The sequence below is a fragment of the Oncorhynchus mykiss genome, chromosome 13, assembly GCF_013265735.2.
Source record: "Oncorhynchus mykiss isolate Arlee chromosome 13, USDA_OmykA_1.1, whole genome shotgun sequence".
NCBI lineage: Eukaryota > Metazoa > Chordata > Actinopteri > Salmoniformes > Salmonidae > Oncorhynchus > Oncorhynchus mykiss.
Window position 1 is genome coordinate 60,109,901 of NC_048577.1, and position 16,528 is coordinate 60,126,428.

At 45.5% G+C, this 16,528-nt stretch overlaps 1 protein-coding gene across 1 annotated transcript in view; it reads left to right on the forward strand.

The window, feature by feature from the left end:
• Positions 1–15,018, forward strand: part of LOC110485257 (ATP-binding cassette sub-family A member 3) — an 83,034-nt gene extending 68,016 nt beyond the window's left edge. Inside the window, exons 21-31 of the mRNA XM_036941775.1 lie at positions 975–1,179; positions 1,441–1,660; positions 2,216–2,374; positions 2,935–3,107; positions 3,430–3,564; positions 4,206–4,400; positions 4,829–5,016; positions 9,129–9,299; positions 9,498–9,694; positions 11,893–11,966; positions 12,350–15,018. Of these exons, the coding sequence (XP_036797670.1) occupies positions 975–1,179; positions 1,441–1,660; positions 2,216–2,374; positions 2,935–3,107; positions 3,430–3,564; positions 4,206–4,400; positions 4,829–5,016; positions 9,129–9,299; positions 9,498–9,694; positions 11,893–11,966; positions 12,350–12,472 (1,840 nt within the window). The 3' untranslated portion in view covers positions 12,473–15,018. The remainder of the gene's footprint in view (positions 1–974; positions 1,180–1,440; positions 1,661–2,215; positions 2,375–2,934; positions 3,108–3,429; positions 3,565–4,205; positions 4,401–4,828; positions 5,017–9,128; positions 9,300–9,497; positions 9,695–11,892; positions 11,967–12,349) is intronic.
• The last annotated feature ends 1,510 nt before the right edge of the window (positions 15,019–16,528 follow it).

Genomic DNA, 16,528 nt, shown 5'->3' on the forward strand with positions numbered 1-16,528 from the left:
CGCTCTCTCTCTCTCTCTCTTCCGTCTCGCTCTCTCTCTCTCTCTCTTCCGTCTCGCTCTCTCTCTCTTCCGTCTCGCTTGCTCTCTCTCTCTTCCGTCTCTCTCTCTCGTCTCTCTTTTCCGTCTCTTCCGTCTCGCTCGCTCTCTCTCTTCCGTCTCGCTTGCTCTCTCTCTCTCTTCCGTCTCTCTCTCTCTCTCTTCCGTCTCTCTCTCTCTCTCTCTCTTCCGTCTCGCTCTCTCTCTCTCTCTTCCGTCTCGCTCTCTCTCTCTTCCGTCTCGCTTGCTCTCTCTCTCTTCCGTCTCGCTTGCTCTCTCTCTCTCGTCTCTATCTTCCGTCTCGCTCTCTCTCTCTTCCGTCTCGCTCTCTCTCTCTTCCGTCTCTCTCTCTCGTCTCTATCTTCCGTCTCGCTCTCTCTCTCTTCCGTCTCGCTTGCTCTCTCTCTCGTCTCTCTCTTCCGTCTCGCTTGCTCTCTCTCTCGTCTCTATCTTCCGTCTCTCTCTTCCGTCTCTCTCTCTCTCTTCCGTCTCGCTCTCTCTCTCTTCCGTCTCGCTTGCTCTCTCTCTCGTCTCTCTCTTCCGTCTCGCTCTCTCTCTCTCTTCCGTCTCGCTTGCTCTCTCTCTCGTCTCTCTCTTCCGTCTCGCTCTCTCTCTCTCTCTTCCGTCTCGCTTGCTCTCTCTCTCGTCTCTATCTTCCGTCTCGCTCTCTCTCTCTTCCGTCTCGCTCTCTCTCTCTCTCTTCCGTCTCTCTCTCTCGTCTCTCTTTTCCGTCTCTCTCTCTCGCTCGCTCTCTCTCTTCCGTCTCGCTTGCTCTCTCTCTCGTCTCTCTCTTCCGTCTCGCTCTCTCTCTCTCTTCCGTCTCTCTCTCTCTCTCAATTCAATTAAAATTGCTTTTTTTGCATGGAAAGTTTAGGGACTGTTTAAATAATAAATATTAACCCCCCCCCTCTCTCTCACTACTTCCCTCCTCGACACAGAGGTCAGACAGGCTTTGCCATCGCCATCAACCTGATGTATGGCATGGCATCCCTGTCCAGTACCTTCGCCCTGCTCCTGGTCACAGAGCGTTCACTCAAGTCCAAGCACGTACAGCAGGTCAGCGGCGTCTACCTCTCCAACTTCTGGTTCTCTGCACTGCTCTGGGACCTGGTCAACTTCTTCCTGCCCTGCATGCTCATGCTGGTCAGTATACCATCTGGATTTACTTAAAGGCTCAATGCAGCTGTTTTTTATTTTAATATCAAATCATTTCTGAGTAACAATTAAGTAGCTTACTGTGATTGTTTTCAATGAAAATTGTCAAAAAGAAACGAAATACGTTTCTTAGCATGAGCAATTTCTGAAGCAAGAATGTTGCTAGGACTGTCTGTTAATGGTGTGGGTGGGGAGGGTAAAACTGAAAACTAGCTGCTATCCAAACAGTGTTTCACTCCCTCCCAACAGGTGGTGTTCCGGGCGTTTGGGGTCAAGGCCTTCGTAGCAGACAACCACCTGGTTGACGTGTTATTACTCCTGCTGCTATATGGCTGGGCCGTCATCCCCCTCATGTACCTGCTCAGCTTCCTGTTCTCCACCGCTGCCACCGCCTACACCCGCCTCACCATCTTCAACATCATCAGCGGCACCGCCACCTTCCTCACCGTCACCATCATGACCATCCCAGGTGAGAGCCAGGGCCAGGATACTAGCATTTCACACCATCGTGCCGACCCAAACCAAACTGTGCCGGCTCTGATATTTTCAGGATGGTCCAGCAACTGTGGGGATGCGTAGCCAGTACAGCTTGGCCCAGTTTGGTTCTGAGGTGTGAAAAGCCCAGGTGTACTGGAACACTGGACCTGTTGGCAGCTCAGACTACACTTCTAACTACATGGGGAATCATTAAGATTTGGCGATTTAGAGCCTGTTTCTCTGCTAGTAAAAAGAACGACCCCCTAGGCTGGCAAAATATGCTGTGGAAATACATTTGATGAATTTCCCTTACCTTGATTCTCTCATCTCATTTCCTCTCCTCCTTTCCCTCCTCTCCTCCTCCTGTTTCCCCTTCTCTCCCCTCCTTCCCATCCCCTCCTCCTCCTGTTTCCCCTTCTCTCCCCTCCTTCCCATCCCCTCCTCCTCCTGTTTCCCCTTCTCTCCTCTCCTCCTTTCCCTCCTCTCCTCCTCCTGTTTCCCCTTCTCTCCTCCTCCTCCTGTTTCCCCTCCTCTCTCCCCCTCCCAGAGCTATATCTACAGGACCTGTCTCGTAACCTGGACAAGGTGTTCCTGCTCTTCCCTAACTACTGCCTGGGCATGTCCTTCAGCCAGTTCTACCAGAACTACCAGTTCATCACCTTCTGCACCCCCAACCCCGTGACCATGGCCTTCTGCCGTGCCTTCAGTGAGTAGTGTACGGTGTTCTCCTACAGCAGGGAGACAGCAGCCGTAGCTGTATCACAGTGTCCATAGTTCAGTAGGAATACCTATTGCTTCTTTGGGAAGGGGGTGGGGACCAAAAATGTAGAAGATTATTTTATGGGACAATATACAAATGTTATTGAGAAAGAAAATGTTATTGCGTTAATAAATATATGTTGGTTCTCTTAATTTTGATAGAGATACAAATATAATGAGTGAAAGGTTGTTTGTCAATATATTTTTTTTAACAGATTTTAAGGTTGATGTTAGATTTAGGGTTGGGTCACCAGAATAAAAAAAAATAATAAAATGGGTATCCTGAAATGCTGGGGGAAAATAAAGGGGTCTCTGCTGAACAAGTTTTAATACCACTGTGTTACATGATATGTAATGGTAGTAATATTGTGATGATGATCACAATAATGTTGATGAGAATGATTCTGACTATGACGATGGTAAAGAGGATAATGAAGAGCCTGTCATGCTATTTTCTAGTTAACCTTTCGTAGCACTGACTGGTCTTGTTGCTCCTCCCTCTTCCAGACATCACGTACCAGGAGAACTACTTCTCCATGTCGGAGCCGGGGGTGGGGCGTTTCCTGGTGGCCCTGTCCCTGCAGGGTGTAGTCTTCATCACCCTCCTCTTCATCATCGAGATGCAGTGTGTCAAAACCCTCCGCCGCTTCCTCACCCACCTCGCCAGCAGACGTAAACAGGTTAGAAGGGGAGGGGCCAGAGAGTTGACTATAGGGTGCTACCTCATGCCCCGGGTGGGCGGTGTTTTCAGAAAATGTGCCTACCTGATGCCCTGAGCGAGATTAAACTAATGCCCCATTTGTTTATATAGGGCTGTAGTCAAGAGAAAATTATACTCCTCTTTTAAGAATTTCAGATTTCTGAAAAACTGGTAAAATTTTGGTGTGGTTGGGTACTTGTCAAAATTCAACATTACTGTGCCCTGCTGTAATTTCTTACAGCTGTATTATGCCAATAGTATAAAAAGACCTCATCGATAATGACAGTCAGTATGTCTCCTAGTTGCCTCTGATGGGGGATGCGGCCCTACTGCCGGAGGACAGGGACGTAGCGGAGGAGAGGAAGAGGGTTCTGGAGTGTCAGCCCATAGTAGAATCTATGGTGGGGAGCCCACTCATTCTGCAGGACCTCAGCAAGGTACAGCAATCTGTCTGTTAGTCTGGTCTCCCTCCCAGAGGCATCCAATAGTGGTGAGGGCCTCCCTCCCTCCCTCCCTCCAGTTCTACAGCAGTGACCTCCCTCCCTCCCTCCAGTTCTACAGCAGTGACCTCCCTCCCTCCCTCCAGTTCTACAGCAGTGATCTCCCTCCCTCCCTCCCTCCAGTTCTACAGCAGTGATCTCCCTCCCTCCCTCCAGTTCTACAGCAGTGATCTCCCTTCCTCCCTCCAGTTCTACAGCAGTGATCTCCCTCCCTCCCTCCCTCCCTCCAGTTCTACAGCAGTGATCTCCCTCCCTCCAGTTCTACAGCAGTGATCTCCCTCCAGTTCTACAGCAGTGATCTCCCTCCCTCCCTCCCTCCAGTTCTACAGCAGTGATCTCCCTCCCTCCCTCCCTCCAGTTCTACAGCAGTGATCTCCCTCCCTCCCTCCCTCCAGTTCTACAGCAGTGATCTCCCTCCCTCCCTCCCTCCCTCCCTCCCTCCCTCCCTCCCTCCCTCCCTCCCTCCCTCCCTCCCTCCCTCCCTCCCTCCCTCCCTCCCTCCCTCCCTCCAGTTCTACAGCAGTGATCTCCCTCCCTCCCTCCAGTTCTACAGCAGTGATCTCCCTCCCCCCCTCCAGGTATACAGCAGTGGAGAAACAGTACTGGCGGTAGACAGACTCTCTCTAGCAGTGGGGAAAGGAGAGTGTTTTGGCCTGCTGGGTTTCAATGGAGCAGGGAAGACCACCACCTTCAAGATGCTCACCGGGGACGAGACTGTCACCTCTGGCGATGCCTACATTGACGGCTACAGCATTCTGAGGGATGTCAAGAAGGTTGGAGAGAGAGAGGAAAACATGTTATTTATTTTTTTAAATATAACTTTTTTTTAATGTCACATACACAGGATAGGTGCAGTGAAATGTGTTGTTTGACAGGGTCATCCATAGTAGTACGGCATCCCTGGAGCAAATTAAGGTTAACTACCTTGCTCAAGGGCACATCGGCAGATTTTTCACCTTGTCGGCTCGGGTATACTCAAACCTCTAAGCTACCTGCTGCCCTTACTTAAAAGTTAATTAGGGCACACCGTAGCAAAGCAGAAAACAAAAACTAGCATTTCTTATTTAATGCGTACAGATAGGACCTTCTTAATTAGGGACTGTTTTCTTATGCTTTGTGCCTCCTGAACACCAACCAGTTCTAATATACTATGAAACAAAATCACCTTGCATGACACCACCCTCTCTCCCGTGTGTCGTAGGTACAGCAGCGGATTGGCTATTGCCCGCAGTTCGACGCTGTCCTGGATCACATGACAGGAAGAGAAACGCTGAGCATGTATGCTAGGCTCCGGGGGATACCAGAGAAATACGTGTCAGGCTGCGTGGAGAACGTGCTACGATCCTTACTACTGGAGCCCCATGCTGACAAACTGTGCCGCAGCTACAGGTAAGCAGTGAGGGGGGAGGGGCTGTGTGTTTGTGTTGATTTGGGGGTGGGGGACAGTGTGTAGGTGTGTTGGGGTGGGGGACAGTGTGTGTGTGTGTTGGGGTGGGGTACAGTGGATGGGTGTGTTGGGGTGGGGGACAGTGGGTGGGTGTGTTGGTTTGGGGGTGGGGAACAGTGTGTGTGTGTTGGTTTGGGGGTGGGGGACAGTGTGTGGGTGTTTTGGTGTGGGAGTGGGGGACAGTGTGTGTAGTGTGTTGATTTGGGAGTGACAGTGTGTGTGGGGGTGTTAGTTTGGGGGTGGGGGACAGTGTGTGGGTGTGTTGGTTTGGGGGTGGGGGACAGTGTGTGGGTGTGTTGGTTTGGGGGTGGGGGACAGTGTGTGGGTGTGTTAGTTTGGGAGTGGGGGACAGTGTGTGTTGGTTTGGGAGTGGGGGACAGTGTGTGTTGGTTTGGGAGTGGGGGACAGTGTGTGTGTGTGTTGGGGTGGGGGACAGGTGTTAATCTGGTGTGTTTGTAGGGCACTTGCAGGTCACAGAGCTCTTTTCTTGCTATTTTTGTTGTGCTCCTTCTGTCTAGAGACATATTTTGTCCTATAGTGTACACTACTCCTTCTCTCTCTAGAGACATATCTTGTCCTATAGTGTACACTACTCCTTCTCTCTCTAGAGACATATCTTGTCCTATAGTGTACACTACTCCTTCTCTCTAGAGACATATCTTGTCCTATAGTGTACACTACTCCTTCTCTCTCTAGAGACATATCTTGTCCTATAGTGTACACTACTCCTTCTCTCTAGAGACATATTTTGTCCTATAGTGTACACTACTCCTTCTCTCTCTAGAGACATATCTTGTCCTATAGTGTACACTACTCCTTCTCTCTCTAGAGACATATCTTGTCCTATAGTGTACACTACTCCTTCTCTCTCTAGAGACATATCTTGTCCTATAGTGTACACTACTCCTTCTCTCTCTAGAGACATATCTTGTCCTATAGTGTACACTACTCCTTCTCTCTAGAGACATATCTTGTCCTATAGTGTACACTACTCCTTCTCTCTCTAGAGACATATCTTGTCCTATAGTGTACACTACTCCTTCTCTCTCTAGAGACATATCTTGTCCTATAGTGTACACTACTCCTTCTCTCTAGAGACATATCTTGTCCTATAGTGTACACTACTCCTTCTCTCTAGAGACATATCTTGTCCTATAGTGTACACTACTCCTTCTCTCTAGAGACATATCTTGTCCTATAGTGTACACTACTCCTTCTCTCTCTAGAGACATATCTTGTCCTATAGTGTACACTACTCCTTCTCTCTCTAGAGACATATCTTGTCCTATAGTGTACACTACTCCTTCTCTCTCTAGAGACATATCTTGTCCTATAGTGTACACTACTCCTTCTCTCTCTAGAGACATATCTTGTCCTATAGTGTACACTACTCCTTCTCTCTCTAGAGACATATCTTGTCCTATAGTGTACACTACTCCTTCTCTCTAGAGACATATCTTGTCCTATAGTGTACACTACTCCTTCTCTCTCTAGAGACATATCTTGTCCTATAGTGTACACTACTCCTTCTCTCTCTAGAGACATATCTTGTCCTATAGTGTACACTACTCCTTCTCTCTCTAGAGACATATCTTGTCCTATAGTGTACACTACTCCTTCTCTCTCTAGAGACATATCTTGTCCTATAGTGTACACTACTCCTTCTCTCTCTAGAGACATATCTTGTCCTATAGTGTACACTACTCCTTCTCTCTCTAGAGACATATCTTGTCCTATAGTGTACACTACTCCTTCTCTCTAGAGACATATCTTGTCCTATAGTGTACACTACTCCTTCTCTCTCTAGAGACATATCTTGTCCTATAGTGTACACTACTCCTTCTCTCTCTAGAGACATATCTTGTCCTATAGTGTACACTACTCCTTCTCTCTCTAGAGACATATCTTGTCCTATAGTGTACACTACTCCTTCTCTCTCTAGAGACATATCTTGTCCTATAGTGTACACTACTCCTTCTCTCTCTAGAGACATATCTTGTCCTATAGTATACACTACTCCTTCTCTCTCTAGAGACATATCTTGTCCTATAGTGTACACTACTCCTTCTCTCTCTAGAGACATATCTTGTCCTATAGTGTACACTACTCCTCTCTCTAGAGACATATCTTGTCCTATAGTGTACACTACTCCTTCTCTCTCTAGAGACATATCTTGTCCTATAGTGTACACTACTCCTTCTCTCTCTAGAGACATATCTTGTCCTATAGTGTACACTACTCCTTCTCTCTCTAGAGACATATCTTGTCCTATAGTGTACACTACTCCTTCTCTCTCTAGAGACATACAGTGGGGCAAAAAAGTATTTAGTCAGCTGCAAATTGTGCAAGTTCTCCCACTTAAAAAGATGAGAGAGGCCTGTAATTTTCATCATTGGTGCACTTCAACTATGACAGACAAAATTAGAAAACAAATCCAGAGAATCACATTGTAGGATTTTTTTATGAATTTATTTGCAAATTATGGTGGAAAATAAGTATTTGGTCACCTACAAACAAGCAAGATTTCTGGCTCTCACAGACCTGTAACTTCTTCTTTAAAAGGCTCCTCTGTCCTCTACTCGTTACCTGTATTAATGGTACTTGTTTGAACTTGTTATCAGTATAAAAGACACCTGTCCACAACCTCACAGTCACACTCCAAACTCCACTATGGCCAAGACCAAAGAGCTGTCAAAGGACACCAGAAACAAAATTGTAGACCTGCACCAGGCTGGGAAGACTGAATCTGCAATAGGTAAGCAGCTTGGTTTGAAGAAATCAACTCCCTCGCTCTGGGGCTCCACGCAAGATCTCACCCCGTGGGATCAAAATGATCACAAGAACGGTGAGCAAAAATCCCAGAACCACACGGCGGGACCTACTGAATGACCTGCAGAGAGCTGGGACCAAAGTAACAAAGCCTACCATCAGTAACACACTACGCCGCCAGGGACTCAAATCCTGCAGTGCCAGACGTGTCCCCCTGCTTAAGCCAGTACATGTCCAGGCCCGTCTGAAGTTTGCTAGAGAGCATTTGGATGATCGTCATATGGTGAGATGAAACCAAAATATAACTTTTTGGTAAAAACTCAACTCGTCGTGTTTGGAGGACAAAGAATGCCGAGTTGCATCCAACCATACCTACTGTGAAGCATGGGGGTGGAAACATCATGCTTTGGGGCTGTTTTTCTGCAAAGGGTCCAGGACGACTGATCCGTGTAAAGGAAAGAATGAATGGGGCCATGTATCGTGAGATTTTGAGTGAAAACCTCCTTCCATCAGCAACGGCATTGAAGATGAAACGTGGCTGGGTCTTTCAGCATGACAATGATCCCAAACACACCACCCGGGCAATGAAGGAGAGGCTTCGTAAGAAGCATTTCAAGGTCCTGGAGTGGCCTAGCCAGTCTCCAGATCTCAACCCCATAGAAAATCTTTGGAGGGAGTTGAAAGTCCGTGTTGCCCAGCAACAGCCCCAAAACATCACTGCTCTAGAGGAGATCTGCATGGAGGAATGGGCCAAAATACCAGCAACAGTGTGTGAAAACCTTGTGAAGACTTACAGAAAACGTTTGACCTCTGTCATTGCCAACAAAGGGTATATAACAAAGTATTGAGAAACTTTTGTTATTGACCAAATACTTATTTTCCACCATCATTTGCAAATAAATTCATTAAAAATCCTACAATGTGATTTTCTGGATTTTTTTTTTCTTCTCATTTTGTCTGTCATAGTTGAAGTGTACCTATGATGAAAATTACAGGCCTCATCTTTTTAAGTGGGAGAACTTGCACAATTGGTGGCTGACTAAATACTTTTTTGCCCCACTGTATCTTGTCCTATAGTGCATACTACTCCTTCTCTCTCTAGAGACATATCTTGTCCTATAGTGTACACTACTCCTTCTCTCTCTAGAGACATAGCTCATGAATGTCAAGATATTACTGAGTACAAACACACTGCCTTTCCTCCTTCCTTTCTCCCTCTTGCCCCCCAATCCCTTCTCCCTCAAATCCCTTCGTAACCCCCCCCTTTCACTCTCTCTCCCTCCAGTGGGGGCAATAAGAGGAAGCTGAGTGCGGCTGTGGCTCTGATTGGTGGACCCCCGGTCATCTTCCTGGACGAGCCGTCCACTGGCATGGACCCGGTTGCTAGGCGACTGCTGTGGGATGCTGTGACGCGCACCCGAGAGTCTGGAAAGGCCATCATCATCACCTCTCACAGGTGAGCATAGCACACACACACACACCATCCTCTTTATCGCCATCATCATCATCTTCCACCTTCCAGTACAGTCATTACTGTGTAACAGGAAGGAACAGAGTGACTCAGAGAATAAAATAGATGTTGTCGTGCTTGGTTTATCTTTCTCCCTCTCCTCTTTTGTTCCTCTCTTCTTCCCCTTCTCTCTCTCTGCTGTAGTATGGAGGAATGCGAGGCCCTGTGTACCCGGCTGGCTGTGATGGTGAACGGTCAGTTTAAGTGTCTGGGCAGTCCCCAGCACCTGAAGAGTAAGTTTGGCAGCGGCTACACACTACTGGCTAAAGTACGAGTGGACAAGGAGGTGGAGGATAGCGACCTGCAACTCTTCAAGGACTTCATCGAGAGCACCTTCCCAGGTCAGAGAGACACACACACACTCTGAGTCAGACTCATGAACATACACGGGTGCACACACACAAACAAACTTATACAGGCGCATGTAGTGTACACACACACGTAGACATGCACAAACACTCACGCGCACGTATAGACACACGTGCACGCACCCCACCCCCTGAGGCTGGTTCAAAGATAATCCAAGACCTATGACTGTCAATGGTTTAGGGCAGTGGTTCCAAAACTTTTTATATTCCCATACTGCTTCAACAGTCAACCTCCAGCTCTAGCACACTCTCAAATGTTGTTTTTTTGCCATCATTGTAATAAGCCTGCCACACACACACCATACGATACATTTACTAAACATAAGAATGAGTGTGAGTTTTTGTCACAACCCGGCTCGTGGGAAGTGACAAAGAGCTGTTGTAGGACCAGGGCACAAATAGTAATAATCAATAATTTTGCTCTTTATTTATCCATCTTACATATAAAACCTTATTTGTTCATCAAAAATGGTGAATAACTCACCACAGGTTAATGAGAAGGGTGTGCTTGAAAGGATGCACATAACTCTGCAATGTTGGGTTGTATTGGAGAGTCTCAGTCTTAAATAATTTTCCACACACAGTCTGTGCCTGTATTTAGTTTTCATTCTAGTGAGGGCCGAGAAGCCACTCTCACATGGATACGTGGTTGCAAAGGGCATCAGTGTTTTAACAGCACGATTTGCCAAGGCAGGACACTCTGAGCGCAGCCCTATCCAGAAATCTGGCAGTGGCTTCTGTTTAAATGACATTTTCACAGAACCGCTTGTTTGAATTTCGATGAGGCTCTCTTGTTCAGACATCTGTAAGTGGACTGGAGGAAGGGCTTTAAAAGGGATAACAAATCCAGGTTGTGTCATCCGTTTCTGGAAAGTATCTGCGTAATTGCGCACACAGCTCACTCAGGTGCTTCGCTATATCACACTTGACATTGTCCGTAAGCTTGAGTTCATTTGCACACAAAAAATCATACAATGATGGAAAGACCTGTGTGTTGTCCTTGTTAATGCAGACAGAGAAGAGCTCCAACTTATTAATCATAGCCTCAATTTTCTCCCGCACATTGATAGTTGCGGAGAGTCCCTGTAATCCTAGATTCAGATCATTCAGGGTGAGGGGAATAAACATCACCCAGATAGGCCAGTCATGTGAGAAACTCGTCATCATGCAAGCGGTCAGACAAGTGAAAATTATGGTCAGTAAAGAAAACTTTAAGCTCGTCTCTCAATTTAAAAAAAACATGTCAATACTTTGCCCCTTGATAACCAGAGCACTTCTGTATGTTGTAAAAGCGTTACATGGTCGCTGCCCATATCACTGCATAATGCAGAAAATACACGAGAGTTCGGGGGTCTTGCTTTAACGAAGTTAACCATTTTCACTGTAGTGTCCAAAACGTCTTTCAAGCTGTCAGGCATTCCCTTGGCAGCAAGAGCCTCTCGGTGGATGCTGCAATGTACCCAAGTGAAGTCGGGAGCAACTGCTTGCACACGCATTACCACTCCACTGTGTCTCCCTGTCATGGCTTTTGCTCCATCAGTACAGATACCAACACATCTTAACCACCAAAGTCCATTAGATGTCACAAAGCTGTCCAGTACTTTAAACACATCTTCTCCTGTTGTCCTGGTCTCCAGAAGAGGATGTCTTCCTGATGCGTCGTGAAACAGTGTTGTTTGATGAAGAAGTCTGTTTTTTTTGGCCTTTTCCCCCAGCATTGTCCCAGCCATATCCGCGGCAGCAGGAAGAATTAAGTCCTCTACAATAGTCTGGGGCTTGCCTGTCCTAGCCACTCGGTAGCTCACCATATAAGACGTTTCTAGCCCCTTCTTATTAATGGTATCGGTTGCTTTTATACATATATTACTATGCAAAAGTCATCTATTCTAGCTAAAAAAAAAAAACATGGCTTATTTTTCACATTTCGTCATGTTTCGTTTCTAAATGTCTGCGTAAGAGGGAAGGTTTTCCGCGAGAGAGTAACGGTTAATGTGATTGGATGTTAATTATTTGACTAGGCTGCCTGTATTTGACATTGTGTTTTTGTTTCGATAAGCACTAGATGGTTTAATTTTATTTTTGGCAGTGAAACGAGGCTACACCTACCCCAGTTTGGGAATACCTGGTTTAGGGGGTTGGTCTAACATGACATCACTTCCTTCTCTCCACAGGAAGTCTACTAACAGATGAACACCAGGGCATGGTGCACTATCACTTAACTGACAAGACACTTACCTGGGCACAGGTAACAATCTCTCTTTCTCTTTCTCAGCCGGTCCCTATTCACTCCCTAACCCTTCTCCTTGGCCTTAACCTGTCAGCCAACCTGTCTTTTAGACTGTAATAGCACCGTCTAATGGAGACCTAACCTGTCAGCCAGCCTGTCTTTTAGACTGTAATACCACCATCTAGTGGAGACCTAACCTGTCAGCCAGCCTGGCTTTTAGACTGTAATTGCACCGTCTAGTGGAGAAAGAGTGTAATGACGTATTTGCCTTTGATTTGTATCCGACTACTCCACACAATTGACGTTGTCAGATACAGCTTTTGATTTCAGGCTAAGCACTGACTCACCCTCTGATTTCCCTCTTTATATCCCCTCTCTTCACCCCCCCCATCCTCCCCAAGGTGTTTGGCACCCTGGAGGCAGCCAAAGAGAAGTACAACATCGACGACTACGCTGTGAGCCAGATCTCCTTGGAGCAGGTGTTCCTCAGCTTCGCCCAGTTCCAGCACTGCAGCAGGAAATAGATACAGTGAGGGGGAGCTCCATCTCTCTGTTTCTCTCTCTTTCTGTCTGTCCATCCGTCGTGTGTATTTCTCCACTCTGTGTGGCTGACCTGTATACATGGGCTCGACTATGTGACGCGCCACTGAGCTATGATCAGGTCTTGATCTACATACACACAGACAGACACTGTGCAGTGATGGAGCAGAGTTTGAATCCCTGGACACCCGGTCTTCAACGTGGCCGTGTTACCCCAGCTCCCTCTAACCCCGCTGGGCTTGGACCGCCAACCAGACTGGACCTGTTGATCCAAGCCTGGGTCTTAACCATCAACCACTCCTTTCTCTTCTGTTCAATCAGTTTGTGTGTTGGACATTTAGGTCAGTACAGAGGCAAGGTTAGGGTTAGGGAGTTCTGTTTAGGGGGGGGGGGGTGTCTGCTATACGACCAAGTAAGAAATCTTAGATGTTACCCCTTTTTTGTCTTTGACGTTTAAGACCATGTATACAACTGGATACCACTGGATATGATGGTCTACTCTGTATAATACAACTCAGCCTTGTGAATGTGTGACAGGCAGGGTTGTGAATGTGTGACAGGCAGGGTTGTGAACTTGTATGCAGCTTTCTTTATGAATGATTTTTGTCTCCTCATATGATTCTTACTGTGATCCTAAACAATTGTGCACAGGGGGTATTGTTCGTCACTGATATGATTGAAATATACAATGAAGCACTTCAAGTGATGGAATTGTAAAACAAATCAACACATTTTTTTCTTTATTAGGGTAAATGCCATGCTAATGCCATGCCAGGGTAAATGCCATGCTAATGCCATGCCAGGGTAAATGCCATGCTAATGCCATGCCAGGGTAAATGCTATGCTCTAACACTTGCTCATCATTTTTGGTCGGATGTAAATGATGTAATAGATTCATGGTACTGAAGCCACTTCCTGTAGGAAATCATTAGTTTGGTTTGCAGGAACATTAGCTAACAATTGCATGTCTGAATGAACAACAACCTCTCTGCACTGCATTGCATGGCACACCAACAGTGTGCTAGGTATTGAGATGCCCTCAGACCATCATCGAAATTCCTAATTGCAAGATTCAGAAAGAAAAAAGGTCTTGAAGGATTTGGGCATGTTGGACTGTGTGGTTTCTATCCTTAGCATTGTGTCCACTGACTGAAGCACAACTTCCCTTTCTACGGGCTACAGTAAGTTTGATGCAGTGTCATAGTTACATAATCACTATATCAACCTGCTGAGGTACAGATATATTATTTGACTTTAAGGGATAAGTCAATGACCTTGTGAAATCACTGAACTATCCCTTTAATTGAGGTGTTTTTTGGTTAGTTTACCCACACTAATTTAACTGCAGCCTAAGCATTTCATGTTAACTTTATTTGTTTGTGTGCTGTCCCTTTACTGCTGTCAATTATACTACTACAGTACTACAATGTTATTCCTGAAGGCTGAAACAAAATGATGTTTTTGCTTATCAATGTGTAGATGCATTACAGCTATGGACCAATGCACTGTTACGTCCTCTTAATATAGAGTTTAGAGTACTTTACTATAGAGTAACACACCGTCCAGTCAACAAATCAGTCACTTTCTTCCCGTCCATTGGCTGTTTTGTTTTCTCATTTGAAAACCCTTTCTTAATGTATTTGAATGAAGAGGTTGAATGAGAATGTGAGGTTTAAAGACAATAGCTTCCACAAGAATGAAAGTATTTCTGTCCAGACAGAGAATTCCTGCGTCTTGTCCCAGCATTCCATTTATACTTTTTTTTTTTGCTTTGTGGAAAATGTTTAGGCCAAGTCTAATATTTAGTCCAATTGTGTCTAGACATGTTAACTCTCCTATGTTCTCCCAATGCTACACTGGTTGATGTGGTTATGTATCTAAACTATCAACAGTAGTCATGGGAGCATAGTGTAAACGTCTTAAAGGGGTAGCTGACTTTTTTTGTTGATGTTTTCAGTTTAAAAAAGTAAACTGTCCTTTTTAAAAGAATGTTTCTGAAAATGGTTAACTTATCAATGCAACTGACTGTAAAACAGCCTCACATAAGGACCATGAAGGATCAACTCTGCCCCCCCACCTCCCCTCATAGCTCACTCAATCTAGCAAGTTGACTTTTTTATTTTTATTTTTTAAAAGCACTTTTGAAGTAAACCTCCGCAACAATGTCTGTTTCTGGGATGGTTGAACTGATAGGCAAGTGGTTACAGACTTATGTTTGGAAGACAAAAAATATTGCTTATTGATTATACAGGGCTCTGTCCTGACAACTTCTGTTTTTGTTACGTTTCTACATATTACAGATGCTAGTTCATCTATGTGGACATGTCTTACAGCAAGTAAAAGAGAACTTGAAAACATTGTGATGATGATGATGCATATGATTAGGATGAAATACAATGTATCATATTTAAAAAGGGACTCTTCATCATTGTACTCGTATGTACTGTATCATGGAACTAACCTTGTCTACTGTATAATTACTGCTATTATTTTTTAAATTAAATTTGCTGTATGCAAATTGGAACAAAAACAAGTATTCCTTTACTTTAGAAACACCACACTCCCATTATACATAATCAATGATGAGGTATTCACCACACTCCCATTATACATAATCAATGATGAGGTATTTCTAATTAGAAGCCAGCTGTTCTACAAATATATAAAACTGGACCAGCTGGACTCAGCCAGTAGTACACGGTGGCCATATACTGTTAACACCTGTATGCTTTGTTTGTGAATCAGAGCATGACCTGTGTGTACCCCATCAGTAGTTACAACCCAGGTTTTCTCTGGTGTTTTCAGAGGGGAAGGCACAGAAACCCTCAGTAGTTACAACCCAGGTTTTCTCTGGTGATTTCAGAGGGGAAGGAACAGAAACCCTCAGTAGTTACAACCCAGGTTTTCTCTGGTGTTTTCAAGGGGAAGGCACAGAAACCCTCAGTAGTTACAACCCAGGTTTTCTCTGGTGATTTCAGAGGGGAAGGAACAGAAACCCTCAGTAGTTACAACCCAGGTTTTCTCTGGTGATTTCAGAGGGGATGGACAAAAATCTTGCAGGACCAGTTATTTGACCTCCCTATTCCCTGCTGTATTGCCAGATTTGCATATATGTCATACAACCTGGAACCCATGGGCTGGTTTCCCAGTCTAGGACTATGCTACATCTGTCTGGGAAACCTTTATTGGGCTTGGGTTATTCTTTCACTCCCCTGAATGGAAAAGTAGGGGTTGGTCAAAGACATTCATATTACCATTACTCTAAAGCCAAATATGTGTTTGGGATGGACTCTACCTTTCTTAAAAACTACAAAGAGTCACTCATTGGCCCCATTACTAAGGTCACCAACACATCTATTGGTCTGGGGGTGTTTCCAAGGGTATGGAAGTCGGCCATAATAACGGCCATCTTTAAATCAGGCGACCCTGCTGACGTGAGTAACTACAGGCCCATTAGTATACTACCTGTGGTGTCAAAGGTTGTTGAAAAGTGTGTAGCAGAACAACTGATTGCCCACCTCAACAACAGCCCCTTCACATTACACTCCATGCAGTTTGGCTTCAAAGCGAAACACTCCACAGAAACGACCAACTGCTTTCTTCTGGAAATTGTGAAGTCCAAGATGGACAAAGGGGGTGCTGTTGGGGCTGTGTTTCTGGACCTAAGGAAGCCTTTTGATACTGTTAACCATGAGATTCTCATCACAAAATTGTCCAAGTTCAACTTTTCCCCTGATGCCTTGAGATGGATGAAATCATACCTTGAAGGCAGAACTCAGTGTGTCAGAGTGAGCAATGAGCTGTCGCCCACTCGTAGCTATGATGTGGGCGTGCCCCAAGGGTCAATACTGGGGCCCCTCCTGTTCAGCCTGTACATTAATGCCTTCTGTCTGTACTGGGTCTGAAGTTCAAATGTATGCAGATGATACAGTGATATATGTGCATGCAAAGAGCAAACAACAAGCTGCACAAGAACTCACTACTGTAATGGTCCAGGTTACAAAGTGGCTCAGTGACTCGTGTTTGCATCTCAATGTGAA